This window comes from Centruroides vittatus, unplaced genomic scaffold (assembly GCF_030686945.1).
Source record: "Centruroides vittatus isolate TY-2023 unplaced genomic scaffold, ASM3068694v2 contig_150, whole genome shotgun sequence".
In the NCBI taxonomy this organism is placed as follows: Eukaryota; Metazoa; Arthropoda; class Arachnida; order Scorpiones; family Buthidae; genus Centruroides; species Centruroides vittatus.
In genome coordinates this window covers 1,845,178-1,870,417 of record NW_027120928.1, presented here as the reverse complement: position 1 = coordinate 1,870,417, position 25,240 = coordinate 1,845,178, and the positions used below count along the sequence as shown (strand labels likewise).

At 30.6% G+C, this 25,240-nt stretch overlaps 1 protein-coding gene across 1 annotated transcript in view; it reads left to right on the top strand.

The window, feature by feature from the left end:
• Positions 1-1,872: 1,872 nt before the first annotated feature.
• Positions 1,873-25,240, top strand: part of LOC136968654 (trithorax group protein osa-like) — a 244,373-nt gene continuing 221,005 nt past the window's right edge. The window contains exon 1 of the mRNA XM_067262654.1: positions 1,873-3,127. Within this exon, the coding sequence (XP_067118755.1) occupies positions 2,282-3,127 (846 nt within the window). The 5' untranslated portion in view covers positions 1,873-2,281. The remainder of the gene's footprint in view (positions 3,128-25,240) is intronic.

Genomic DNA, 25,240 nt, shown 5'->3' with positions numbered 1-25,240 from the left:
AGTAGAGAGTTTGAAAGTCGAGTAATTTTGTGATAACAATGTCTTTTGCGAGATAAAATTGTGTGTTTAGTAACTCGAGTTACCGATAGGCTCTCCATTAATATTTATGGGGAAGATTCGTTTATGAGTATTCGTTGGGGTTTATGAGGGTGGCGTTGTTTAGGAGGGCGCTACATCGAGGTTTGACTGCAATAAAGTTTTTTATTATCCTAAACATTGCTGTTTATCGGTTTTAAATTATTTGGCATAATGCATTTTTTATTTAATAATTTTCCCTTTTGAAATCTAATTAAAATTATCGATTTCTAAGAAAAAGTGTAAAATTTATAAAAGAATATTTATTCCGTATTCCATTGTATTTACAGAAATTTACGTATTATTTTAAAGGTTTTCGCGTTTAATTTAGTACGTGCCACGTTTTTGCAATCTCATAAAAATTTTCTGTCTTAATAAATAAATATTAATTTATTTCTAATGAAACACTAACAAAATCGTATCTATCATTTGATCTTATTTAATTAATAAAAATATAAGCTAATAATAATTTGTAACTCGCGCAATTTGAAGAAAAATTAAATACTTTTCTTCTAATTGCATAAGTTACACGTAACGCACTTATAAATAAATAATTATGCCGATAATTTTATCTCGAGTAATTTAATTGTATTTAATAAAATTTAATAAAATATGTGTAATAAAATGTAGACCGTAAAGTAACTTTCATAAATTTTCTAAATTAAGTTATACAGTATTTCTTCAGTGTAGAGTTTCTTTAAAAATATAACTTATTATTTAGAACATTGGTCATTTTTGGCGCGTTTGATCCCTAAAAATCAAATTAAACTAAAACTTATATTCGAAATTCTTCTTTTCTTTGATCAGTTAGACAATATTGCAATAAATATAAATGTAAATTATGATTATAATTAAGAAAACCGAAACGAATATTAATATTGAATTACAAAAATTGAATTTATAATTACTGTGTACGATAATTATAATTTTTATGTATTTACAGCTTAGGACTATACGGCCCATTCCTCGAAAGGAAAAAAATAGGTACTGATGGAATTCGCAAGCCAGTTTATTACTTTATTAATCTAAATCGTAATAAAATATAACGCAAAAATGTTTATATAACTAATTTTATTATAAAAGATTTTTATAATAAATTAATAAATATTATATATTTACATATAGGCCTATATTTTTAAAATAAATTTAATTTTAATTATTATAAATACTTTTCGTAATTTAAAATATTAATAATTATAATATATAATTATATGTATAGCGAAGGAATTAATATCATTTTAATTTATAATATGGTAAATAAATAAATATGGAATCTTGTGTGGCAAAGAAAGAAAGCGATCGTTTTTATTTATTTACTTAAAAAAAGCCGTAATGACGATTGAGTGAATTTTATCAGAAAACAAGTCACTTCCCTTTTTTGGTCAAGTTGACCAGAAAAAGACATTAAGCGCCGCCCCTTTTATCATTCCGCCGAAACTTTAATCAAATATAACAGAAATGCATTGTTACGTCATCGACATCAAAAAACATTGATTTGTTAGATATTATGCAAGGGCACGCCGAGTCAATTGAGCATGGATAGAAGCCAATAGAAATTAGTTTAACAAATTTTACGATGGTGTTTTTATGCATAATCGAAAGAGTTAATTATAAATGTATATAATAGGGTTAATTGATACGTATTTAAGTTAATAACGTTACAACGCGTGTAAGAACGTCGATTTTGCAATCGCAAGGTTATTAGCCAAGGTTCGTGGCAGGAAAAGCCGGTATCCTAAAACAGCCGAGCCGGATTACAACGAAATCGGTACGAGGCCGTTTCACTGCTCGGGATATTCGTAATCGTCCGCCGATAGTAGCTAATGCCGGGAAAGAGGTCCGACGTAGCCAAGTTCACCTGGTACAGTTATCGCCGTCGTTGATTTAATAATTCGGATCGATAAGTTATAAAAGTTTGGATAGAGCGTATGTGCCGAGTGTAAACGGAAGAAGTCGTTGGGGATTATGAAAGCGAATGATTTAGAAATGGATATTTTTTTCTCCGGCGGTGACCGTACTGCGCGCAGTCGTTCCAGGTTTGGAAGTTGGTGAAATAATGGTGTGTGCTGTTGATAAGAGGTGAGGGATCGCCGTCAACAGTGCACGTGGTGACCTCTTGTGCATCGTCGATGATGCCGTTTTATGTGTTGTTATCGATACGGACGGGGTGACGATTTTATACACTGGGTGGTGACATAACACCAGCATGGCAGCAGTACCAGCGCACTGCAAGGAACAAAAAACTTCCGAAGATACCGGAGGTCTGCGAAATGGTACGCCCGTCGAAGACTTGAGTTCGGACGACTCCTCAGGTAATGTCACTATGAAAAACACTATTAAGTCTCCCGCTAATAGTAATGGAAATAAATCGAGAGAAATGAAAATGGATAGCTTTCAAGATGGTGGCACACATCAGCTGAATAACAGCGCTGTTGTCGAGAAGGTTATGTACGCTTCGAACATAGATAGGCAAAGAATGAGTTCCGATTTTCCTAATTATAATCAGAATAGCAGGGACGGTGGCAATGAAGATTATAGAAATACGCCGGAGAATTTTAATCATTCCTCCAATACTGGATATGCTGGTTGCGAACGAAGAGTTAGTGGTGGCAACTACACGGCAGACCAACATGGCGGACAGGAGACAACTGCTACGGCATCGGATGCGACACAGAACAAGCTTTATTCTCAATATAATCAACAGCAGTTGAAAACATTTAATCCACGTGGTTTAAATATGGGTCCACCTCAGAGGCCGGGTATGGCCGCTATCAATCCCAATCAAGGACAACGTATAATGTCTGGCCAGACTATAAGCCAACAGGGCGGGCCAACACCAACTCTAAACTTATTACTACAGTCACCAAATCCAACTCAACGATATCACAATAGTTTTAGCGAGTATAGTAATAATCCGAGTTTATCTAAGGGCGGAATGAGTGATCTCAATCCGGCATCGTCTCAATATCCTCCTAGCAATTCTTGGGCAAATCGAACTGCAGGACCTGGAAATTATTCTCAGCCAATGCCTGCCACCATGTATAGGAGTCAGGTAAGTCACTCGCTCGCTAAATTCTTATTTTTCGCAATATTCTTTTTAAAAGCCTGTCCTAATCGCCTTGTTTTTCTGTGTCGCGAACAAACTTTACCCCGACACTACGATGTGGATAAAACCTAATAAATATGGAATTTCCTACATAATACGTTAATGTAAGTGGAAAAATGCCTCGACGACCTTTCCGTCTTCTAATAATGGTGGAATTGTACGGGTTTTTGTCACATTATTTCACCACATTTTTTCTCTGTGGATCTGTAACGTATTATTACTGCAAAATTTGTGCCATTTAATTTTTTTCACCAAAGGAGTAAATGCGCTTGGCTGTAAATTAATGCATTTCGAGCAAAGTTTTTAAAACTGTAAAAGTTGTATTATACGAAAGGCTCGATTTTGTCGATGCCGTCCAAAATTAGTATAACTCGTGGTATTCTGCGTGGTTATAAGCATCGATTTGATGATGAGATTTCGGAAAAGTGGGAGGAACTGTTTGGTTTTAAGGAGGAGGGTCACCTGAAAGCCACGTGTCTGGCAGGTCGTACTAGTGGTCTGTCGTCAGGAAATTTAAATTTTGGAGGCAAAAAGTGAGCCACAGCTGACAGCTGGGAGTTGTGCTGAATGGCAGAAGCTGATTGGCTGGCACTGCCTTTTAGATCCGGAATTAATCACGTCTGACAGTACAACAGCTCTCCCTTTGTGGTGGTACCTTCGGCCCGAGGCTGACTGGACTCACCCATTCTTACTGAGGTCGCATCTTTTGGGGAGGGTAGACTACTAACGGGAGGGGATGAAACAACTTAGCGACTTTGAAAATATTTTGACGGTCAGTTTTTTCCAGTAATTTAACTTCGTGTTATTTCGAGTTATCCTTCATCGTTGCGTTTTATATTTATACGAATTAAAATAGATTTGAAGTCGTTTTAAATTAATTACCGATATTCACATTGCCATAAAAGTAATCGAAACTTTATCCAGGATTAAATATATCACGCGGATAATTTTACGCGTAAATTATTTTTTCATTCTGTTTTCGAGTAATTAAACGTAAAAAAAAGCGAAACGAATTTATAAATGTATCGCTATTTATCAACAAATGATGCCACTAAACAGTGAAATTCCTTCGCAATGTTTCCGTGACGAATGACAGTCGAGAATTGACATTTATTAGCGAATAATAGTTATAATATGACTGTGTCACGTAGTGTTCACAGGTGTTTGCACTTACTTTCTGAATGCAAATGTTTTCGGCTATTACTATTATTATTGTTACAAAATGAACATAAACATCGTACTGTACAGTACATACTTCCGTCTTTAAACGGAATGAAAATATTGACTTTTAATTAAACACGTCTACATTATATTTTATTTATTGACATTAATGTATATTTCAGTTCTACCCTAATTATATTAATTGAAAAATTTTCACTCCGCTTTTTCTTTTAGTTTTGTTTATTGGACTACATTAAACAATATACCCTTTGTTTCGTGGGAATACTTTAATTTTTTTTCCATTTATAAGATTATTGTAAAAAAATATTTTTCTCTAGTTACCACTCCTGTGGAGAATGTTTTTTTTCCTATATGTAGTTCTGTATACTGCAAATGGTTTTCTGTCATCCACTCTAGGCAGAAACTGGTAGATCCAGTTAAGAGTTCGTTTGGCCTCGTTTCTCGTCACACTTAAGAGTTTTGAACATCCAAAATGTCTCAAATATCCCATTATGTAACTGCAGTATTTTATTTATTAATGAATAATATATTTTGCGATGTATATTTTCGAACAGAATTATTATTGTAGAATAAATGAAGCTATATTTTCTTCAAATAAATTGAAGATTATCTACATGTAATGAAACTAATTTCTACCTAAATATTTTTTCTTTTTCCTCCTTTTTTTTCTATCTTGAATGCGTTTTAGGTCATATTTAAGGTTATAATTATGTGAAACTTTTAGGATAAACATTAGATAATTCCAATTGAATTTAAAATAGATTTTTGCAACAGATAAAAACTTCTAATATTTATATTTTGAGATTGTTATCAATTATGTTTAAATAAAAATATTTTTAATCACATATACTGTGTATTGTAGGAATGATGCAATAATATCACAGTTTTCCACACGTTTTATTTTCAAAATATTTGATGTAGTCGAAATGTATATTTATCTATAATTTAAGCACGAGAATTTTAAATATTAAAACTTATTGCATTTCTTGCTTTTTTTAAAAAAATAATATGAGTAATAAAAGAAGTTCCTTGTTTTTAAAATGGTCAAATTTTAATATAAAATATTCAATTTTCAAATTTTTCTTCTGTATAAATTGATAGAGTTTTAAATATAGAAACTTATAAATTATCTTCTAGAATATTATCGACGTTTTATACGTTTAATCGATTTAAATGTATAAATAATACTGTTCAATCTGTGCAAAGTATAAGTCTGCACAAACTCCTCTGCAAATACAGTAATTTACATTTAACTATAATATATATTTAGTATCTATATTCATTATTAAAATTTTTATTAAACCTACTTATATAATTATCAATTTTCAAAAATAAGGTTACATATTTGTATTATATAGCCCCCTATATTTTGTTTGTCTTATTTGATAAAATCTTTATTATTAAATTATGGAGCCTAAGAAGTAAAATTTTACTTTATATAAATTATAAACTTTTTATTAAACAATAGTAAATTGAAAGAACTGAATAACTGTATTTGAGAAAATTTTGAATTCTATATTTATGTAGGAGAATGAAGATTAATGATAACTGTATACTTAAATTAAAATTAGGTTCATATAATTTACTAAAAAATTAATAATAAATAATTAGCATTATTTTCAATTCTAGATTAAAGAATTATTTTCAATTTATAAAATTTAAATTACGATTCAAATAACAAAATTTATCAATAAATAAATATCGTCGAGAATAATTAGAATGTTAAGGACGAAAACGTTAGTGACGAACCGTTGGCGTCGATTTCGTTTTTTGGTCGTCTAGAGCAGGGATGGGCAACCTGCGGCCCGCATTCATATATTTTGCGGCCCGCGACGCATAAAATGTGAATAAATATATCAATTTCCCAGCTTAAGAAAGTATGCGACAAAATTCAAACGTTATTTTTACAACTTATGTATGTGAATAGTTTTTCCCGCAATGAATTTAGTAAAAATTAAAACAAGAAACCGGCTAACAGACACATCGAAACTAATTTAAAACTAGCAGTGACGAATATTTAACCAAATATTTCCAATATATTACGTTTACATCAGTTCCAGAAGCTAAATTAAGTATACCTATGCTAATTTATAATTATATACGAATAAATAATTCTGATTTACCAACATTTTTTCTCTTTCTCTTGTATGCGGCCCGCATCAGTTCAAAAGTCTTAAAATGCGGCCCTTACATAGAAAAAGGTTGCCCATCCCTGGTCTAGAGAGTGCACGCCGGTAATGGGTAGAACATTTTGGTTAATTATAATGAATAACAAAAACAGAATGTATGTACTTTGTGTTAAGTAATAATAGTATTTGAATGTATTTTTTAATAATTTTATTCTAAGATCTTTACGGTATTTTTTTTATATTTACGTTTAACACGAAACGTGTTTTATTTATATCTATAAACGTATTTACGGTCATTTTATATTTAACGTTATAAGTCTACAGATTTATTATTTATGCCGTGTTGTATAATGTTAATATATTTTCTAAGTTTTGTAAAATTTAAATTACGTTGTAATGTTTTGAAATTTGTTGTTTTAAAAAATGTTAAAAACGGTTGAATTATTAAAGCTTTACGGAGGAAAACCACTAGCGTACGGTAATTTTTTCCCGGTGCAGTCGAATTAAGTACGACGCTACGTTGCTTTACTATAAATATTTTCCAAATAACAGGTATTGTTAAAAACCAACAAATATAAATATTCTTGTGGTATTTTTTCATATTATTCTGAAAACTGAGCAAATTACAAATTTTTTCTAGAATACATTAAAGTGATCCGACGTCCTTTGATTAATGGTTTATAAATTATATAAAATGCTATTTTATTTGTTATCATAATGATCTAAAGACTTTTCAAAAAATTATAAAACTAAAAAAAATTATATATAATAAATACTTTAAATAACATTTTTTTAAAACAATTTTTATATTTATTTTGGAAATCGTAAAATTTAAAATTGTATAACTAGATATTGAATATCGTTATTAATGTAGGCTACCTATTTTTATAAGTAAATTTTGAGATTATTATTTATAATATGAGATGTATTTCAAGGATAGATGGGTTTCTTTTATTTATTTATTTTCATTATTTTTGTAAAAAGAAGATTCTGTATTTCTTTTTCACAAAGTCAATATATTGATGCTATAAAATCAATATATACTAGATTCTTATTTGAATAATTAATAGTGTTTATAAAAATACAATATTATAAATCTGAATAATTTATATCCCTTTTTTCCACTATAAACAAGTATATGAAGTTGTGCAATTATAATTTACTGACCAAATTAGAACAATTGTTAATTATGGATATGGTATTTAGATATTTTTCTATTATTTTATATGAAATTTGATTACAGTAAGAGAATATATTGTGAAATTCATTCAATTATCTAACAGAAATAAAATTGAAATGAGTCAAAAATGTGAAACGTATTCGTATTTATAATTGTACGGTATTACGGTATATCTTAAATGCAATGTAACGGTATAAGACGGTAGTTATGTTCCGAAAGTGTCGTGTTATGCAAATCTGTTCTATATGAAATGAAGGACTAATGCAAAATGTGGGGTTATATTTCAGAAGTTGGCAAAAGTATACTATTCTTTTTCGTTACTAAGAGAAATGTGTTTACGAAAGCGGTCGATAATTTATTTCCAATTAATAATTAATTAACGATCGCAATTAAAAGTACTGTATTACACATTAATATTGATTTTATTTAAACGAATGCATTTTCTTTTTACAAAGAATCGTTTTCGTCTCGGTTTTTTTGTCGATCTCGATCGGAAATATCGGGCAACATTTCCGTGTTTTTATTTTTATCGTAAAAGAATTTTTATGGACGACGAAATAAAAATATGTTATTAATTGAAAATTTGTTGTAGCGGGTTGTTTGCGATCGAAAACCGAATCGTTCGAGTACCGAGATACCGCCGTGTTTCGTTCGTCATTTTACGAATGTTTGCTTGCTTACAGTTAAAATAAAGTTTAATAGCACTTACCTAAAGATGTTTAAATAAACTTTACTAAATACCAAGATTAATCTATAAAAAGAAAACACGGGACGGTCTTAAAGGGTAAATTTAATCGACGACAATGACACCTGGTCGATAGGAAAGTTAGTGCAATTTTTTTCTTTCTTGTCTTATCGGTTTTCATTACGGTAAACCTGACAAAAAGCACAAAATAATTTGAAAATTCCAATATTCGAAATCCATGGGTAAATTTGAGTGGATACACATGCTTACTCAAATAAGAAAATATCAAATAAAGAAGTTTAAACCTAAAAATTGTGAAATTTTGTACAGAGGATTTCCAAAACTGTTAGATCGAAATCGAAAGTCGTGCTGTACGGGGATATCTCTAATTTTCAAACCGTGTTAAAGCAAAATAGTGTTGCAGAAGTACCGTGTTGTACGAGGGTTACCTTTATTTAATCATTTATCAAATCAAAATTTGAAGTATTTATTCAATTATAAATACAGTCAAACCTGTTTTTATGCGGGGGATGGGACCGCATTAAAAAAAACGCATTAAAAAAAATCTCACGAAATTTCACGAATGGCTGTAAATAATAGTTTTCGCAACACAATTAAAAAAATAATTTTTTTATGCGGACAACAGGGACCGCATAAAAAAAGTCTCACATAGAAAATAACTCAAAACCGTACGAAATAGAATTTATTGACAACAGATGTCAGCACTTGACTGCATCGTCTGGTCTATCGTCTGTTTTACATATTTTTGTCCAGGTGGTGTTTTGTTGACTTAAAAAGTAAATTATTTCATTTTTCGCATATTCATGCAATAATATTACTATAATAAGTGCATTTATGCTATAATAAGTTTATTTAGCTATAATAAGTCAACGTAAGACATGACGAATCGCACGAGACTAGTCGCCAACTATACCGCACAAATTAAAAATTCGCATTAAAAAAATCGCACAAATAAAAATCGCACATAAAAAGAGCGCATAAAAACAGGTTTGACTGTACTGCTTTTAAAGTTGTTGTGTTTATTTTTTCTAAATTTGAATTCCTATACCAGATATTAAGTGTATTTTTCTATTTTGTTGTTTGTTTTAATTTGAAAGCTATTTTATATTTAAATAATAATCAATTCTGTACTTTCTTACAATAGACAAAAGCATTCATACAAAAACTGCATACATATTTTAAGGAAAATTTCAAGAGTATAAAAGAATAAAAAAAATTGTTTAAAAGAGTCATACAAATCAGTAAAGCATGTAAAACTATTTTTATAAATGTATATGTCTACATTTGAATATTTGAATTCTGAAATAGTATTTATTAATAATTATTGTTACTAATCAAAATATATTTTAAGATTGAGATGTACTTTGATATACAAGTTGACTTTTTAAGTCTGAAAAGTCTATGGGCTGACTTATACCATTATAATAACCTGTAACCTTTTATCAGTGATAAAGAAGTGAAATAATCCTCCTAATAATTGGTGTGTACCATTTAACATAACTCCAACAGGCTTTTACAGTATTTCAAAGTAAAAGTCATGTTTGATGAACTTATTTAACATAGAGATTAATATTTGCCTTAATAATAAGACTAAATTATTGGCAGTTGATGTGCCAACACTGTATTGTGCATTACTGATGCAAATGACAGAGCATATGTCAAGGTATACAATACCAATAGTATTTTATTTTTTGATACTATGCTTTGTAAAATATCAAATTTCAAATATTTATTGGAAGTATTTATTTTGGCATGAATATGTTTTTCAATAGATTTAATGTATGACATTCTTATCAAGATAAGTCTCAAAAGACAGCTTAACATAATTTCACTGATCTCTTATTATTTATTATCAAATGAATTTATTTCTGTAATTTGTTACAAAGTTTAGTTTAAATTTTGAGTTGTAACAAATTAGCCAGTTCTCATTAATCAAACTCACATAAGGAAAATATCTGTTATTGATCAATATAAAAAATTTAAGTGATTGTTTTAATGCCTTCTGTGATGTGCTTTATAAAATTAACTAAAATATTAGATGTTCACTCTTAAAAATAAAATACTACAGTATATCCCCATTAGTTCAATATTCAAGAAATGAAATAATTGCAACTTCAAATTATCAAGTTTTGAATTATCCAAGATTTACATATTTCTGTACAATATGCTAAATGCCATGTAATTGATATAATTTATTAAGGAAATTGAATAAGACTTTGTATACAGAATGCTATTTTTGTTTAATAATAATAATAATAATATAAATAAACTGCAGGTAAACAGCACATCTGGTGAGAACTTCACAGGTCGTCAGATAGGTTTTATAAAAAATAAAGCAAACTTCCTCAAAATTTAGCCTAAATTATTTTTAAAGTGGCCCAAAAAGTAGTAAGTCACCCACATGTAGTAGCCAACAAATATCTTGATCTGATACTTGTAGCCCACTATTAAAACCTAACCACTAGGAAAACTAGCCATATTTTATGAGAAGGGAAAAAAGGTGCATGGGTAAGGTGACATCCGAAAATGTGTTATTGTAAAAGCAAAGCCGTAATGACCAGATTAGAGTTGTTCTGGTCTATTGTTTTCAGTCTGTCATTTTCGTAGCATGAAGGCACTTCAATTAAATGAACAAGTTAACATATGCATATCACAGTTTGGACAGAATTTCCACTTTGATTTTGAAGTAGCTGTATTTCAAACTAACTGAATTCCTTAACATGTGAATTTCTATATTCCTGGCCAGGACAAAAATATGGCTACGAACTAATGGGATTTTGAACTATCTGAGTTCAAATTAAGGCTGTTGTATAGATTACTCCCCATGGAATTTCAGGATTTTGAGTATATATCTGAACTCGGGTACAAGACGAGTTCGACGATACCCTACTTTTGGACCGGAGACGAAAAATAAGAAAGTTATTATATTTACGATTTCTTGCCTTTCACAATGCATGCTACGCCATTTAGAGTTGGTTTTCCACTAGGTGGTGTTTGACTGTTTGTGCTCTCGACAGATTCCTCCCGGAGGGGAGCTGCCAGCAGGCTGCCCAGTGTTTAACATCACTAGTTATTGATTCACGGTAGTTCTTGAACAAAAGAAAAAAAAAAAAGGAAACGTATACTGAACTACAAGCGGCACCACCTAGTGGAAAACTCTAAAATGGCATAGAATGCATTGCAAAAGGCAAAAAATCGTAAATATGATAACTTTCTTATTTTTCGTCTCCGGTCCAAAAGTATGGCATCGTCGAACTCGTCTCGGTCCCCAGAGTTCAGATATATACTCAAAATCCCAAAATTCCACGAGGAGTAATCTATACAACATCCCAAATTAACAAGGATTTCCTGTATTACGTTGGATAATTTGTAATCTTTATTTTTCTTTCTTTATATATGATGTTAAATTGAAATTAATTATTTAAACTTAAAACATACAAAATTAAAAATAAATGGTAAAAATATTAAAATATAAATGTATTTTAAAGAAATATTGAAGCTTGATTACACCATTGTATGTCTGTTGGTAACATGCAACAAGAATAGAAATTTACAGAATTTTTAACATATATAAAACTAGTAGGCCTGTTTTCAATTATATTTAATAATGAAAGTTAATCTAGAGAGTTTTTTAATTTGTGAAATAAACTATTGAAAAAGTAAAATAACTAAGCCAAATAATTTTTTTTTCTCTGAACAAAAATTGACCCAAAATATATGATTTATTACATGTAAAAATGCTGAAAAACACTTTCTATTATATTAATGAAGTTATTTTTTTGGAAAACATCATCATTTACTAATTAAATTATTAACAAGAATTTTGTTTTTTATGGTAATGGAAATGATCTTAGCATATATAGCACAAGTGTCTAGTAATTTAGTCACACTTAAGTCAATTTCTTTATATAAATCATTTGTGCATACTGAATATAGTTCTCTTTTTGAACAACAATATAAATTGTACAGATAGAGGGTGCTTTTATGCTGTTTCTTTTTCCCTTTGAAGAGCAAAGTTTCAAATTTCCTACTGATATAATATTGATATAGTTGATTTTTATTATTGACTTGATTTAATGCTGTCATACATGTTCTACATATAATTGTAATATATAACTACATCTTTTCATCAATGTGTTCTCTTTAGTAATATGGTTGTAATGTTTTTAAACTGGGAAGAAACATTTGATTACTAATGTTTATTGATTAATTGCCTAAACATTTTATATTTATAGCTGACCTAACTATAGACTAGTGTTGCCAAATTTTAAAATGTGTATTTTGGGACAAAATGCTAAAATGGTATCTATTTAGACTGCAATGTAAAAATGATTATTTTGAGACAATTCAAGTTTATTATTAAAGTACAAAAATATTTAACATTTAAAATAAACATTAGTATGACATAAAAATGTCGTAAGGTAATATTTTATTCGGAATAGAACATTTTATTTAAATACAGATTATAATATTGACATTTGAAATTCACTTTTTAAAACAGTTTTGCTTAATTGATTTCTTTTATCATATTACACTCTGTCTGCATCAAACTAAATGCCCATTCACAATAAGAATTAAAAGTTGTAATAGATAAAATGTAGAACACTAATTTTCTATATTTGTGGCATGGTTTTTTGTGAGATATAAAAATTTTGAAAAAACAGTCCATTTAGCACCTAAATCACATTTACGTCTTCTAGCTTTGCTGATTTTGAAAAATTTGTTAACTCAGTCTATCTTTGTAAAGATCTAAATTTAAATTCAGAGGATCTTTCAAATTTTCTGCCACTCATAAAATATTATTCCACGGAAAAGGTTTTCTGTTTAAATTTAAAGAAGTGGACCACCTACTTAGTTCATACAAAAAGATATCACAAACTGGATATAAACATGGCATAACACAGTTGCCAAAATGATTCACCGGAATATCTGTAAAAATTACCATCTGCTAATAGCTAAGAACTGGTAGGAGCATATTGTTGAAAAAGTAATAAAAAATGAACAGATCAAAATGCTGTGCAATTTTTTAATTTAAACTGACTAGATACTGGCATATAATATACCAGACTTAACAGTAGTTGCAAAAAAGTAAGTAATTGATGTACCATTACATAGTGATAGCAGAGTTGAAGTGAAAGAACTGGAAAAGATTACAAAAATCATGAAATACCTAAGATCTAAAAGTTGAACTTGAAAGATTACGGCATGCATGGCTTGCATTTATTTGAAAATTTCCTAGAAATTTTGAGGAATTCTGACTTGGAAAAATTTTACTTCTGAGCTAACTTTGATTGTCAATATTTTCTAATGCCATAAGTAAATGCACTTCCCACTTTACAAATAATCACTATAACAAAAGTGCTTGACTGATCTTTCACCATCATCAGTAACATGGCCAGTGGCTGAACATATACACACATCACTAGATTATAAGAAAAATTGAGATTTGGGCTATTTTTTTGATTTGTCCAAATGATAAAGATTTTGTGACTTACATTTAATTATTTAATAAAATAAAAATATTTAACACACAACAAACAAAAATCTATAACAAATGTCTGCTAGGAACAAGTTACTTTGATGAATTAACATTGCAAAATAACTAGCAGGAATGGAAAATAATTTAAGACATTTTATTATTAATATTTGTAAATTACAAAATTTTGTAAAGATATAAATAGATTAAAAGCATAAATGAATTTGAAACTATGATTAACAAATGTATTGAAATAATCCAATCATTGTTTTGTTCTGCTTTTACCACTGAACAGTGCTTGATGTGAGAATATTTAGCACAGAGATTCAGATGAAGTTCTTGCTTGAAAGAGGATAATCTAAAAACCTTGATGACAATCACCTTAAATGATCCATCAGTTTTTCAGTCTCCACATGCAAATCTATTGAAGCATATGAATGCACGAAAGGCAGAAGAAAGAAATACTTTTTTTTTTATATTGCAGCATTATCATCTGTTGTATTCTAACTTAAAATTTGTATTATTGTATGGAAGGAATCTGAAGCAAACTTAATTATAAATATGTATTTAATTACTTGAAATCAATAACTATTAGGAAATAAATTTTTAAAAATTTAATTCATAATTCTTTGTACTTAATTCATTCCTATGAATTTGTAATTTAATTACAGAAAATATAATGAATTATCCTCATTATATGTAATTTAAATATAATGAGGATAATTCAATATATTTTCTATAATGTAAATTACAAATTCATTCCTATGATTCATGATTCAGCAGAATGACTTAGAATATTTTTGATTCAGTGCAACTCCTAGGTACAAACCAACAGTGATGGTCCCAGTGGTCATTATCACACTAGATGCTACACCAAAAAACCTTGGATGGTACTTTGAACATATACATGTGACAAAATCTCCATTTGTCAACTTCAAAAGGCCACACTGCTGTACATTACATCCTATGTTCTTGGGAAGAATCCAATGTATATGTTGACCAAAACCAACTGAAGAACTAACAATTGTGATTTCACAATGTTGATGAATATAATAATAATAATAAAGTAGCAAATATAATACACCAAGAGCTTGCAAAGAAACGCAAATTATTAGACATCCACGAACTATACTACAAATACATTCCACAGACAGTATTGGAAAACAACACGCACAAAATGTACTATGACAGAGCCATAATCACAGATAAAACAATTTACCACAACAGACCAGACATCACACTCATTGACAAACACAATAAAATCACATACATTACAGACATATCCATTCCAAACACTCACAATGTACAGTACAAAACACATGCACTGAAAAAATTAGCAAGTACACAGAACTTGCCCAGGAAATAAGGCATCTGTGTGACATAATGCAATGAAATAAGGAAATAAGGATGGATAAAGTGCTTATCATACCTGTCATTCTCTCCTCTACAGGTATGATACCACACATACTATACAAAAGCCTGGGAACATTACAATTAAATAGAAATACATACATCACACTTCAGAAGGCCACTATATTGAATACATGCCACATTGTTAGGAAATTCCTGAATACTGACACTGACACTGACACTGACACACTTATTTAATTTTAGTTTTGTTTTGGTTGCTATGCCTTGACTCTGGTCTGGCATAGTATATAGCCACTGGTGTCAACCACGTATAACCCACTAAACCCAACATAATAATAATAATAATAATATTCCTGAATACAGACATACACACTGATACACTTCTTTAATTTCTGTTTTGGTTACTATGCCTTGACTTTGGTCCGGCATAGTACTTAGCCACCGGTGTTAACCGAGTATATCTCACTTAACCCAACATAATAATAATAATAATAAACAATAAATAAATAAATATGGTGAGCCAGTATTAATGCAAACAATATTTTAATAAAAAGGATCTACTTAGTGTGCCAATTTACATCATTCTGAACATTTTAAATTGGATTAATAAGTTTTTTTAAATTTTCAATTGAATCCTGACTAATTTTACAAATTGTACATAAGCTACAACTTGAATTCACTGCCAAATCTGGGATATAATAGGGATCCTATATGTACCCAGAACTTGTATTTTTTTTTCTATATTGCTCTTGTCATTCTGTAGTAATTTATAGATCAAAGGGTTTCTAGGGGATCAAAGGGTATATAACATATTCTTATATCCATGACATTTACTATCTCATTATATACATTGGTCAGGTTCTTATAACAATCATGCATGGTTTTCTGAGATTTATCTGAATTTATTTATGATGATAGGAAGCTTTGTCTTTTCAGTTTCCATCATGTATGCAGATAAATTCTCCTCAAAACTAAAACTTATAAAAGATTACTTATGCTCAACTATGACAAATACAAGAATTTCTGGTTGTATGATTTTTAAATTTAATAATTTCACAAATTTAGTGATATAATAACAAAGTTAAATAACATTTTATTGATGAAAAGCTCTTTTGTTTTTAATACAATTATAGTTTCTTCAATTTAAAATTAAATGTATTCCACTTTATAGTAAACTAACTTAATTATACTAATGCAAAAGATCTTTACATCAATAAAAAGTTATTTAACATTTTGTTGTTATAGTGTCATATTTATAGAATTTCTAAATTTAAAAGACTGCTTAAGGATTATGAGAGAAACATATATAATTCTCCTGATTTCATCAATAGAACAGGAAATGGTAGAATCATTAACATTTGATGATGATGTATACCTTTTGAATGTTGCAAGCAAGCTACTCTCAAAATTTGATAAAATTAAAAAAAGAATTTGCAATAAATATTTGTTTAAACAGTTGATTAATTTTAAGAAATTGATAAGTTTCTAAATTTAATCTATTTTTAAATGACAGAATTTAGGATGATAAGATATTCTTATAATAATATATCACTATAAATATTTATGTTGATATATCTAAAACAAATAATTTTCTAATCTTAAAATATTCCAATATTTTCTTCAAATATTTTTGACTTTGTTGCAAAACTAGTGAAAAATTTATCTTCCAGTACATAATGTTGCATTAAGAAAGATTTCCTGGTTTCTTTAATAAACAGTGAAAAAAAATCTTAAAGTAATGTAAATGTTTTTAAACCATCACTAATTCATAGAATTTCTCTAAGTAAATATAATTGAAATATTTTTATAATCAAAAATATAATTTTCAAAGTTAATAATGTGTAAATTTATCCTGTTCTTTTCTGATGTTTTGTTGAACTTTGGTGATTTTGTTTTATGAAACTGCAGAACCTGTGAAGTTTTCTACCATAAAGATATTATTTTGATATGACAATTGCAGCTCCAACTAGGTTGCTGATAGTCTGTTCAATATTACAGTATATATACAGTGTATATATATGCCACAAACTGTGTTTCAGCTTACCATAGTTTTTAAACAAAAAAATATTTGTGAGCAGGAAAGACTTTAAATATTAAAAGTATAGAGTGGTTATAAATGATTATTATGTTTCCAATAATGTAGAAATTTTAAAAATTACAATCTTTCTTCATTGAAAAAAATTTGTTTTTTCTTGTTTAATTTTTCTTTTTTCAATACTTTTCATAGCAATGCTCATTAACTACTCAAGGAATAAGTCTAATGCATGTAAATAAAACTGGACTTAATTAATCCAGTTTTACCGAGTACATATTTATTGTTACTCAAAGAATAGTGTCAATATTCAAGTATGGTTCTGATTCTTTGTAAAAATTATTATGTTGACTCAACTAATCGTAATACAAAACCGAACCAAATAAGTATTTTTTAAATTCATTTAAAATATATTGCTATACAATTTAGTTTTTAGTTTATATCAAATATTATGAATCTACATTGGCTTTGTTGACTTCTCACTCATTTGACATGAAATATTTCAGTAGAATCAAATGATACAGTCAGAAAAGGATGTTGAGTATATTACAAGACCCTAAATCTCAAAAAAGTCAAATATTTTAGGCACTATGATTTGTTTCAAAGTCTCAACTTTTCAAGAACATTGTGATGTCTATGTGGTTGATTAATTTAAGCATAATTTGTCTGTCTTCTAAAGAAACTAATTAAATTAAACTTAATAATTAAACTTAATTAAACTTAGAAATTAAACTTAATGCACACAGTTAAGTTTTTAAATTACAAGAGACAAAAGACAACAGCTGTACACTAAGTGTTTAGCTGTAGGAAGAAAGGGGAGGGGAGAGGAGAATGAGAGGAGGAGGAGGAGATAGAAAGAAGAGAAAGGAAGGATTCCACCTGAGTGACATATGTAAGGTTATGCTTCCTCCATGTTTAATGATGTTTAATGTTGGTGTGCAGCTTTTAGGCTGAGAAGCTGTCAGTCTAAAAGAAAACCTGAGTTGTAGCTTAAACCAATAAGTAGTGCATCTTTATAAAAGCTAGACAGACTAAAGATTAAGGCTTAAAACTATAGTGAAAGCTTAGGTTTAATTTTAGTATTAGATTTAAGCTAGCAACCCCATAGGAAGCAGAATAACAACTGAAACAATGAAGAGAAACTGCTAAAAAACTGATAACTTAAATCTAATTTAACTAACTTAAAAATTAACTTTGTACAGTAAGACCTCGTTTAGCACTTCCTCGATTAATGCTGATTTGATATAATGCAGTCTGCTCAAAGTCTAAAAAAAGCTCAAAATTTACGCTTATTTAAATTATCGTGGCATTTGATTGATTTGTATAATAATAAGATTATTCTCGAACACGAACAATCAGCAAAAGATGGTGATTACTCGTAGCACTGTAATTCCCCTAAATTTTTTTTTATTTGGTGCAATTTTGGAAAAAACATGAATACCACAAACAATATTGACTTTGCTTGTCAAGAATTAACTTATAAATGCATGAATGGAATGTGGAAGAAGGTACGGTTGGAAGTATCCAAGGATTCTCAATGAGAAGAGCCTATTGCTGTATTGTTATGTTGACCAAATTGTCAACCTAATCGATACAGCAGGACTAGGAATTGTAGATGAGCAGGATATTGAGGAGTTACTGCAGGTTTCTGGTGATAGCTTACCAACGACGCCCTTCAAGAACTGTCAGAACAAGGAATTCATGTAGAACTGGGAAATAGTGATTCTGAAAACGAAGAACCCAAAGAACTTGTTACAGATTTCTTTAGTAAAAGTTTGTTGATGAAACTGTAGTGAATGATCCAGATTTTGAAAGGAGTGCAAAAGCAATACGAGGTGTTTTGGATGTGATCTCCTGCCACTGACATTTGCTTAAGGCAAGATAAAGAAAGTGACAAATGACACTAGATGACTTCATTGCAAAAAAAAGAAACAAGAATTTCAGAAGAGCTTCATCACAAAAACGAACTTTACATTTCTGTGTGCATATGTTTGTCATATGTAACATACAGTATTATGCAAATTTATATAAAAATAATTTAAAATTAAGGTAAAATCTATTTATTTTTGGTTGCATGTTCCCCTTTCTCTATTTACTATATGTTAAAATGACCTTGTATGTCGTTAAAATGACACTGTTTCATTTAGCACTTTGTCATCTTGGAACACATCCTAAGTGCTAAATGAGGTCTTACTTGATAACTAGTTTTAAGTTAGTAATAACTTATTACTAAACAAGAATGCTGATAAGGACAACAACTCAAACATATAAGAACATGCCATGACAAAGACCTATGAGCAAGATTCCAATTTTTTTTTATTTAAGATGACAAAAGACAAGAATATGAAGAAATGGAATTAAGACAAAATGAAACCCAAGGGACAACAAAGGAACTAGGGACACAACACTAACAAACTACAAAAATTATAACTGGAAATATACTAAGCAAGAAAGGTAACCTATGTGTTGTGTGTGCCATGGAGAAGAGAAACAGCAAGAGCCTTGCTATGGGATATGAATGAAAGTAAGTGATGGTACAGTACATTGTGCATGTCTGGATGAGTTGCTGTGATGTGCAAGGCCAGTTGTATTTTTCCATAATTGCCACTCTCATTAAGATATTCCTAATGTTAGTGTACTGTACCTATTGCAGTGGAAAATTAAGTTTGTTGGCATTTGTTCCTAATGCATCCCAACTTACAGTATGGACTGTCCCCAAGATTGAACCTATGCAGATATTGCTTGAAATTGCCATGGCCTGTAAGAAGCTGAGTATGGGTAAAGCTAGAGGAAATATGTGGAAGAGTTGCAATAGTGTCAACCTGGAGATAAAAGTGTAGGTGAGCCTACCTGTAGTGTCATGATCCCAGTCATCTTGCCAGAGAATGGAAATTTGTTTCTTGATGTGCATGTCAACATAAGAAATAGGAATATAACTGAAAATGCTAATGGCTTAGATTTAGCAGCCAATTTGGCAAGATAGTCAGTGGCCTCATTTCCGAGACTCCCGCGTGACCTGAGAACCATTGAAAATCTACTTTAATGTTGTTATTTAAGTGCCTGAGAATGTGATGTAAGAGATGTCAGTGGCAAAGAGAGGGGGGGTGCAGGGGGGTGTATCATGCACTGGGCACCACTCAGAGGGGTGTCCAAATGGTCTTGAAGACAAACTATATGTGTTTCTGGAGGGGTGAGAGGGGTGCCAATAAAGTGTCGGGCGCCAGTTATGTTCACTACGCCACTGAGAGATGTACAAGTTTAATGCAGCTATCAGATTTGGCTATTCTGTATAAAGTTACCCTACTATCCAATCATGTGTGATAATGTATTGTAACTATGTTCTTCACAAATTACTGGCATAATTAATTAAATACAAACAAAACCTTTTTATCTAATAACAACACTTCAATGAAAACTTGAACGTTTTCAGTCTTCACCAAGACCTGCCTTAGGATTTTTAACGAAACCAAATTTCCAAAGTCGAATGTCAGAACGACGATGTTCGAAAATCTCTTTTTTAAAATTTTGAATATCTCATCACTTGAGGCAAATTTATATGGTTGTTTGACTAATATCGTAAAATTGCGATCATGTGATCCATATTAATTTTTTAAGCCATATATAGTTGTATAAGATGAAATTCTAATTCGTTAACTTTGCTCAACTCTTTCATACATGTACTTCCATGCATGCACCATCATATTGCAGTTCTTAAAGTTAATACAATTGCCGGTTAGGCTGGCTTTATATATTTCCAATGCCTCCAGGCTACGAATATAATCTGTTTGAAAGGCCTGCCTGATTAACTTGGAGTTCTGGAGGTCTGCATGTACTTCTGGGTGGGTGGCATATGTGGACAAGGCACCTATTGTTCACAAGGTCATACTGACGTTCACTTACCCTTTTACATATTGATTGTTTGGTTGAGTCAATATAGACTAAGTCCCTTTGGAATTTGTCATCTCTTAGAGGTATAGAGTACACTCCTAGGGCTCTGGTTTAATCCATTTTATCTTTTGCATTGCGTAGCAACTTGTATATTGTACTGGATCTCCTGTATGCAATTTCTGTACTATTCTGGCCTGCAATCTCTTTGTATAAGGATTTCAAATGTTGATTGAACAGTACTGTGGTGCACCTGGTTCATTTCTATTAGAAGCAGACTGGGTGTTGGGACTGTTGTGTGCAGCAAATTGGATGGCCTAAGCATGGGCTAAACCATGTCTCTTCTGTAGCCATGTTCTACTGCTATATCTTTGATACATTGTAGCTCAAGTATAGCATTGTGCCTATTGCTGTGATGAGTACGATTAGGGCACGGAAAGTGGCGATTTTATATGAGAAGGGGTCAAACGAGTTTGCTGGGATGAATAGTGATATGTATCCCGGTTTATAACAAACACTCATTTCCAGTGGGCCCCTGTTGAGACGCATTCTGACATCTAAGAAATGAGACTACAGTTACTTATTTGGTCCGGCTTAAGGGTAAGACCGTACATGTTGTTGTTCATAGAACTTAAAAACTCATCGACCTTTGGTTCCATTTTCCATAGGATATGTCATCCATGTACCTTTTGTAAACCACGATGTTTTCTAAGTACAGTACATAGGTAATATTTTGTCTTCTAACTGTCGCACCACTAATTTGCATAGGACCCCTGATAGGGGGCTGCCCATGGGTACACCCCATTTTTTGTAGGTATGTGATGTTGTTAAATTGAAAGAATGAGGTATAGCACAAGAGGTATGCCAGCTTCAAAATTTGCTTGTGATGCGGATGGGCCTTATTTTCGCTTAGTAAATGATAATGTACAAAGTGTGTTTTGTTCTGTCTATGCCAAACGTGGATCAAGCTCTTATAAATAGTTAATGTTTTTGCCTGAGCAATTGAACAGTGTGTAATTTAAATTACATGTCCTTGTGTTTTACTACTGATTTTCTTAATAAAAAATTTAATTCACACCTTACAGAAACTCCAGCAAAATAAGTTTTAATAAACAAAAATATTTTCAACCTAATTTGATAGGTCTTCCTCAGTTATGGAGTATACAATTGAGAAGAACCTATCAAATTAGGTCAAAAACATGTTTGTTTATTACAGCTTATTTTGCTGGAGTTTCTGTAAGGTGTGAATTAAATTTTTTTCTGGACATTTCTTCCAGTTCTGCAATAATGTCTTTAACATTTTCATGAATAACTAAATCATTATTCTATATATATGAAACTAATATTGTTTATGTAAAGAATTATAAAATATAATATGGATGTGGATAATTTCACCAAAGCAACACAAAAAGCTAAAGTTGGACTGCCAAAAGTGGTTGTGGAACTTCTAGAAAATTAATAAATATATGGTTATTAATAGTACTTAAAAAAAGGTAGAAAAGAATATACTAAAATGTGTACTTTAGGTTTGTTGTCATAAATTTTTTTATTAGAACAATGTATACATTATAAAAATAATGTATAAAATAATTATTCATAATAAATTTATTTTTAAATTATTATTTTTATAAAAAAATAAAATTCACATCATATAGAGACTAATATTTATTGTATTAGACTATTTCATCCTTTTTGTTTTCTAATTAATATATGTACTGTATATATTTTAGAAAGTAAAATATTTGTTGTACTGTTTCTGTTTCTAGCTAATTTAAATCTATGGAGTTTCAGTGGACCAAATACATAGTTTAAGATGGTTTGTTTCATCATCTTATGAATATTTACTTCAAAATACTGTATATTCAAAATTCAAAGACTCAGCTATATATTCAATTAAGTATATTTTTCATTAAGTTTACTTTTCTTTTTCTGCTCCAAAAGCATTATTATATCTAATAATTATATTAACAGCATTTATTCCAAAATGGTCACTTCAAACTGTAGTATAATTGTTATCTTTTTATTAGCTTTTTCCAGTTTCTGTTATCCGCTGTAATTTTTTTCATCAATTGTTTTCTTTTCAGATCTTTTTGTTTATTGTCTTTCCATCTATTATGCAATCTTATTGACATCTTTATTCTTTATGGTCATCTCTGTGACCGGGGGGTCGGCACCTCTTTGATGCCCTGTCAGGACTGACACCATCGCGTCGTAACGGACACGGAAGCTGTGGCGGTTTAAAGACTGGTCATGCGAGCGGTCGCATTATGAAGCGATCGGATCCGGGATGGAGAGAGACAACACACTGAAAGTGACTTTCACAGAGATTTCATTTACTAAAACATGTTTATTGACACAGAACATGATGGATCTACATTAACAAAGGAAAGAGGGAAGGCCTAATATTGCGATATTTTGAGAGAGAGAGTGTACATAGGTTCGCGTGGAGATAAATACCCAATATTGATCGTTTCCTGACGATTAATCCAATAGACGAGGTGATGATTTTAGTCCAATAGACGAGGTTAATCCAATGGTGATGAGTTTCGCACTAATGGGAATTGAGGTGCACTGAGCGTCATGGTCTTGACAAGGCTAAATCCGCGCAACAACTGACGAATTTGATGTAAAGTTTTTCTGAGGTACCAAACATTAGGTTAAGAGGTGGTGGGAAAGTGTTCCTTTAGTGTCTGAGAACCAAACAGATGTTTCTCTCTCAGGTGCAAAAGTTGACAGTTAGTCGATAGGTAGTTGACAAAAAGGTGACAAACTATGGTGTCATGATATAACACAGAATAAGTTGAAGGCTAATAATTCAGATCCTTACATCTCTATAAACTACACTACAACAGTACCTAGTCCAGCACCATGGGCTGTATTCTGGTCACTTATCTCTTATCTTTTCTTTCAGAGATGAATGACATCAAAATGAGAAACAGTCTTTCAGAGACAGAAGTAATTCTGGTTGTTCATAACAATCTTCTCTTTGCTGTTGATTTTACAATTCTGTTAGGTTGATTATACATGTTTGGGTTATCTGTGTACACAACACAGTATAGAATTTTAACCAATAAAATTGTAAAATTTTCAAAAATGCAGAGCACTATAGATCATGTGGTAAGGAAAGCACAAGTTCATATAAAACATGTAATTTTGACAGAGATATGTTTTTGTTTTATAACATTTTTACAGATTGTAATGTGAAAATGTCTTGGGTAACATTGCCTCTTAACAAATAAAACTTTTAATAACCTAAGTTTGAAAAGTTATGTACTGTACTTAGTTAAGGAGAAATTAGATGGTAATACTTTGAAAAATACTTAGAGAGACAGATAAGATTAACAGCATATTCAATAGTTCAGTAATTGATGTAGGATTGTTAAAAAAAGAGACAGTGGTGTTCCCGAATAGGCACTAGAAAAAAATAGGAAGCATTAGCTCTCTCAAAGTATTCTCTCCTGAGATAGAGAATGTTCTCTGATGCAATTGTACAGTGCGAGTAGCATCCAGTCGTCCATATTGGATATAATGAAATCGAGACAACAGACGAAAGAGAGGTCAAAAAGACAAGAGGTCCGCTCGTCTCTGGGAGACGAGAGAATCCTCATGAGAAAAAGTTGTCCAGAATTGCATTTGGAGAAATATGACGATCTCTCAAGATGTAAACAAATGGTTAGCCAATCAGCAACCAATTTGTGATGTAGACACTGTCTGTCAGAGACAAGAGATGATGACCAGAATGAGGCTCCAGGTTATCTCTCTGGAAAAACTAACATTTTCAATCGTCTCTTAAGGTTTACAGTTTTTAAAATAAGCCAGGACAATGTAATACAATAAAGAAAATATATTTATCTTTACAGACAATACATACATAATGTGTCTTTAAACCATACATCCTTTCTCACACAGATGAGGGATAAAACAATTCCAATTGGACTATTTTACATTTGAAGGCAGACGAAAAGACTCAACTAGAAGGTCGACTTTGCCGTGAAATTGTTTTATCCCTCATCTGTGTGAGAAAGGATGTATGGTTTAAAGACACATTATGTATGTATTGTCTGTAAAAAAAAATATATTTTCTTTATTGTCCATTAA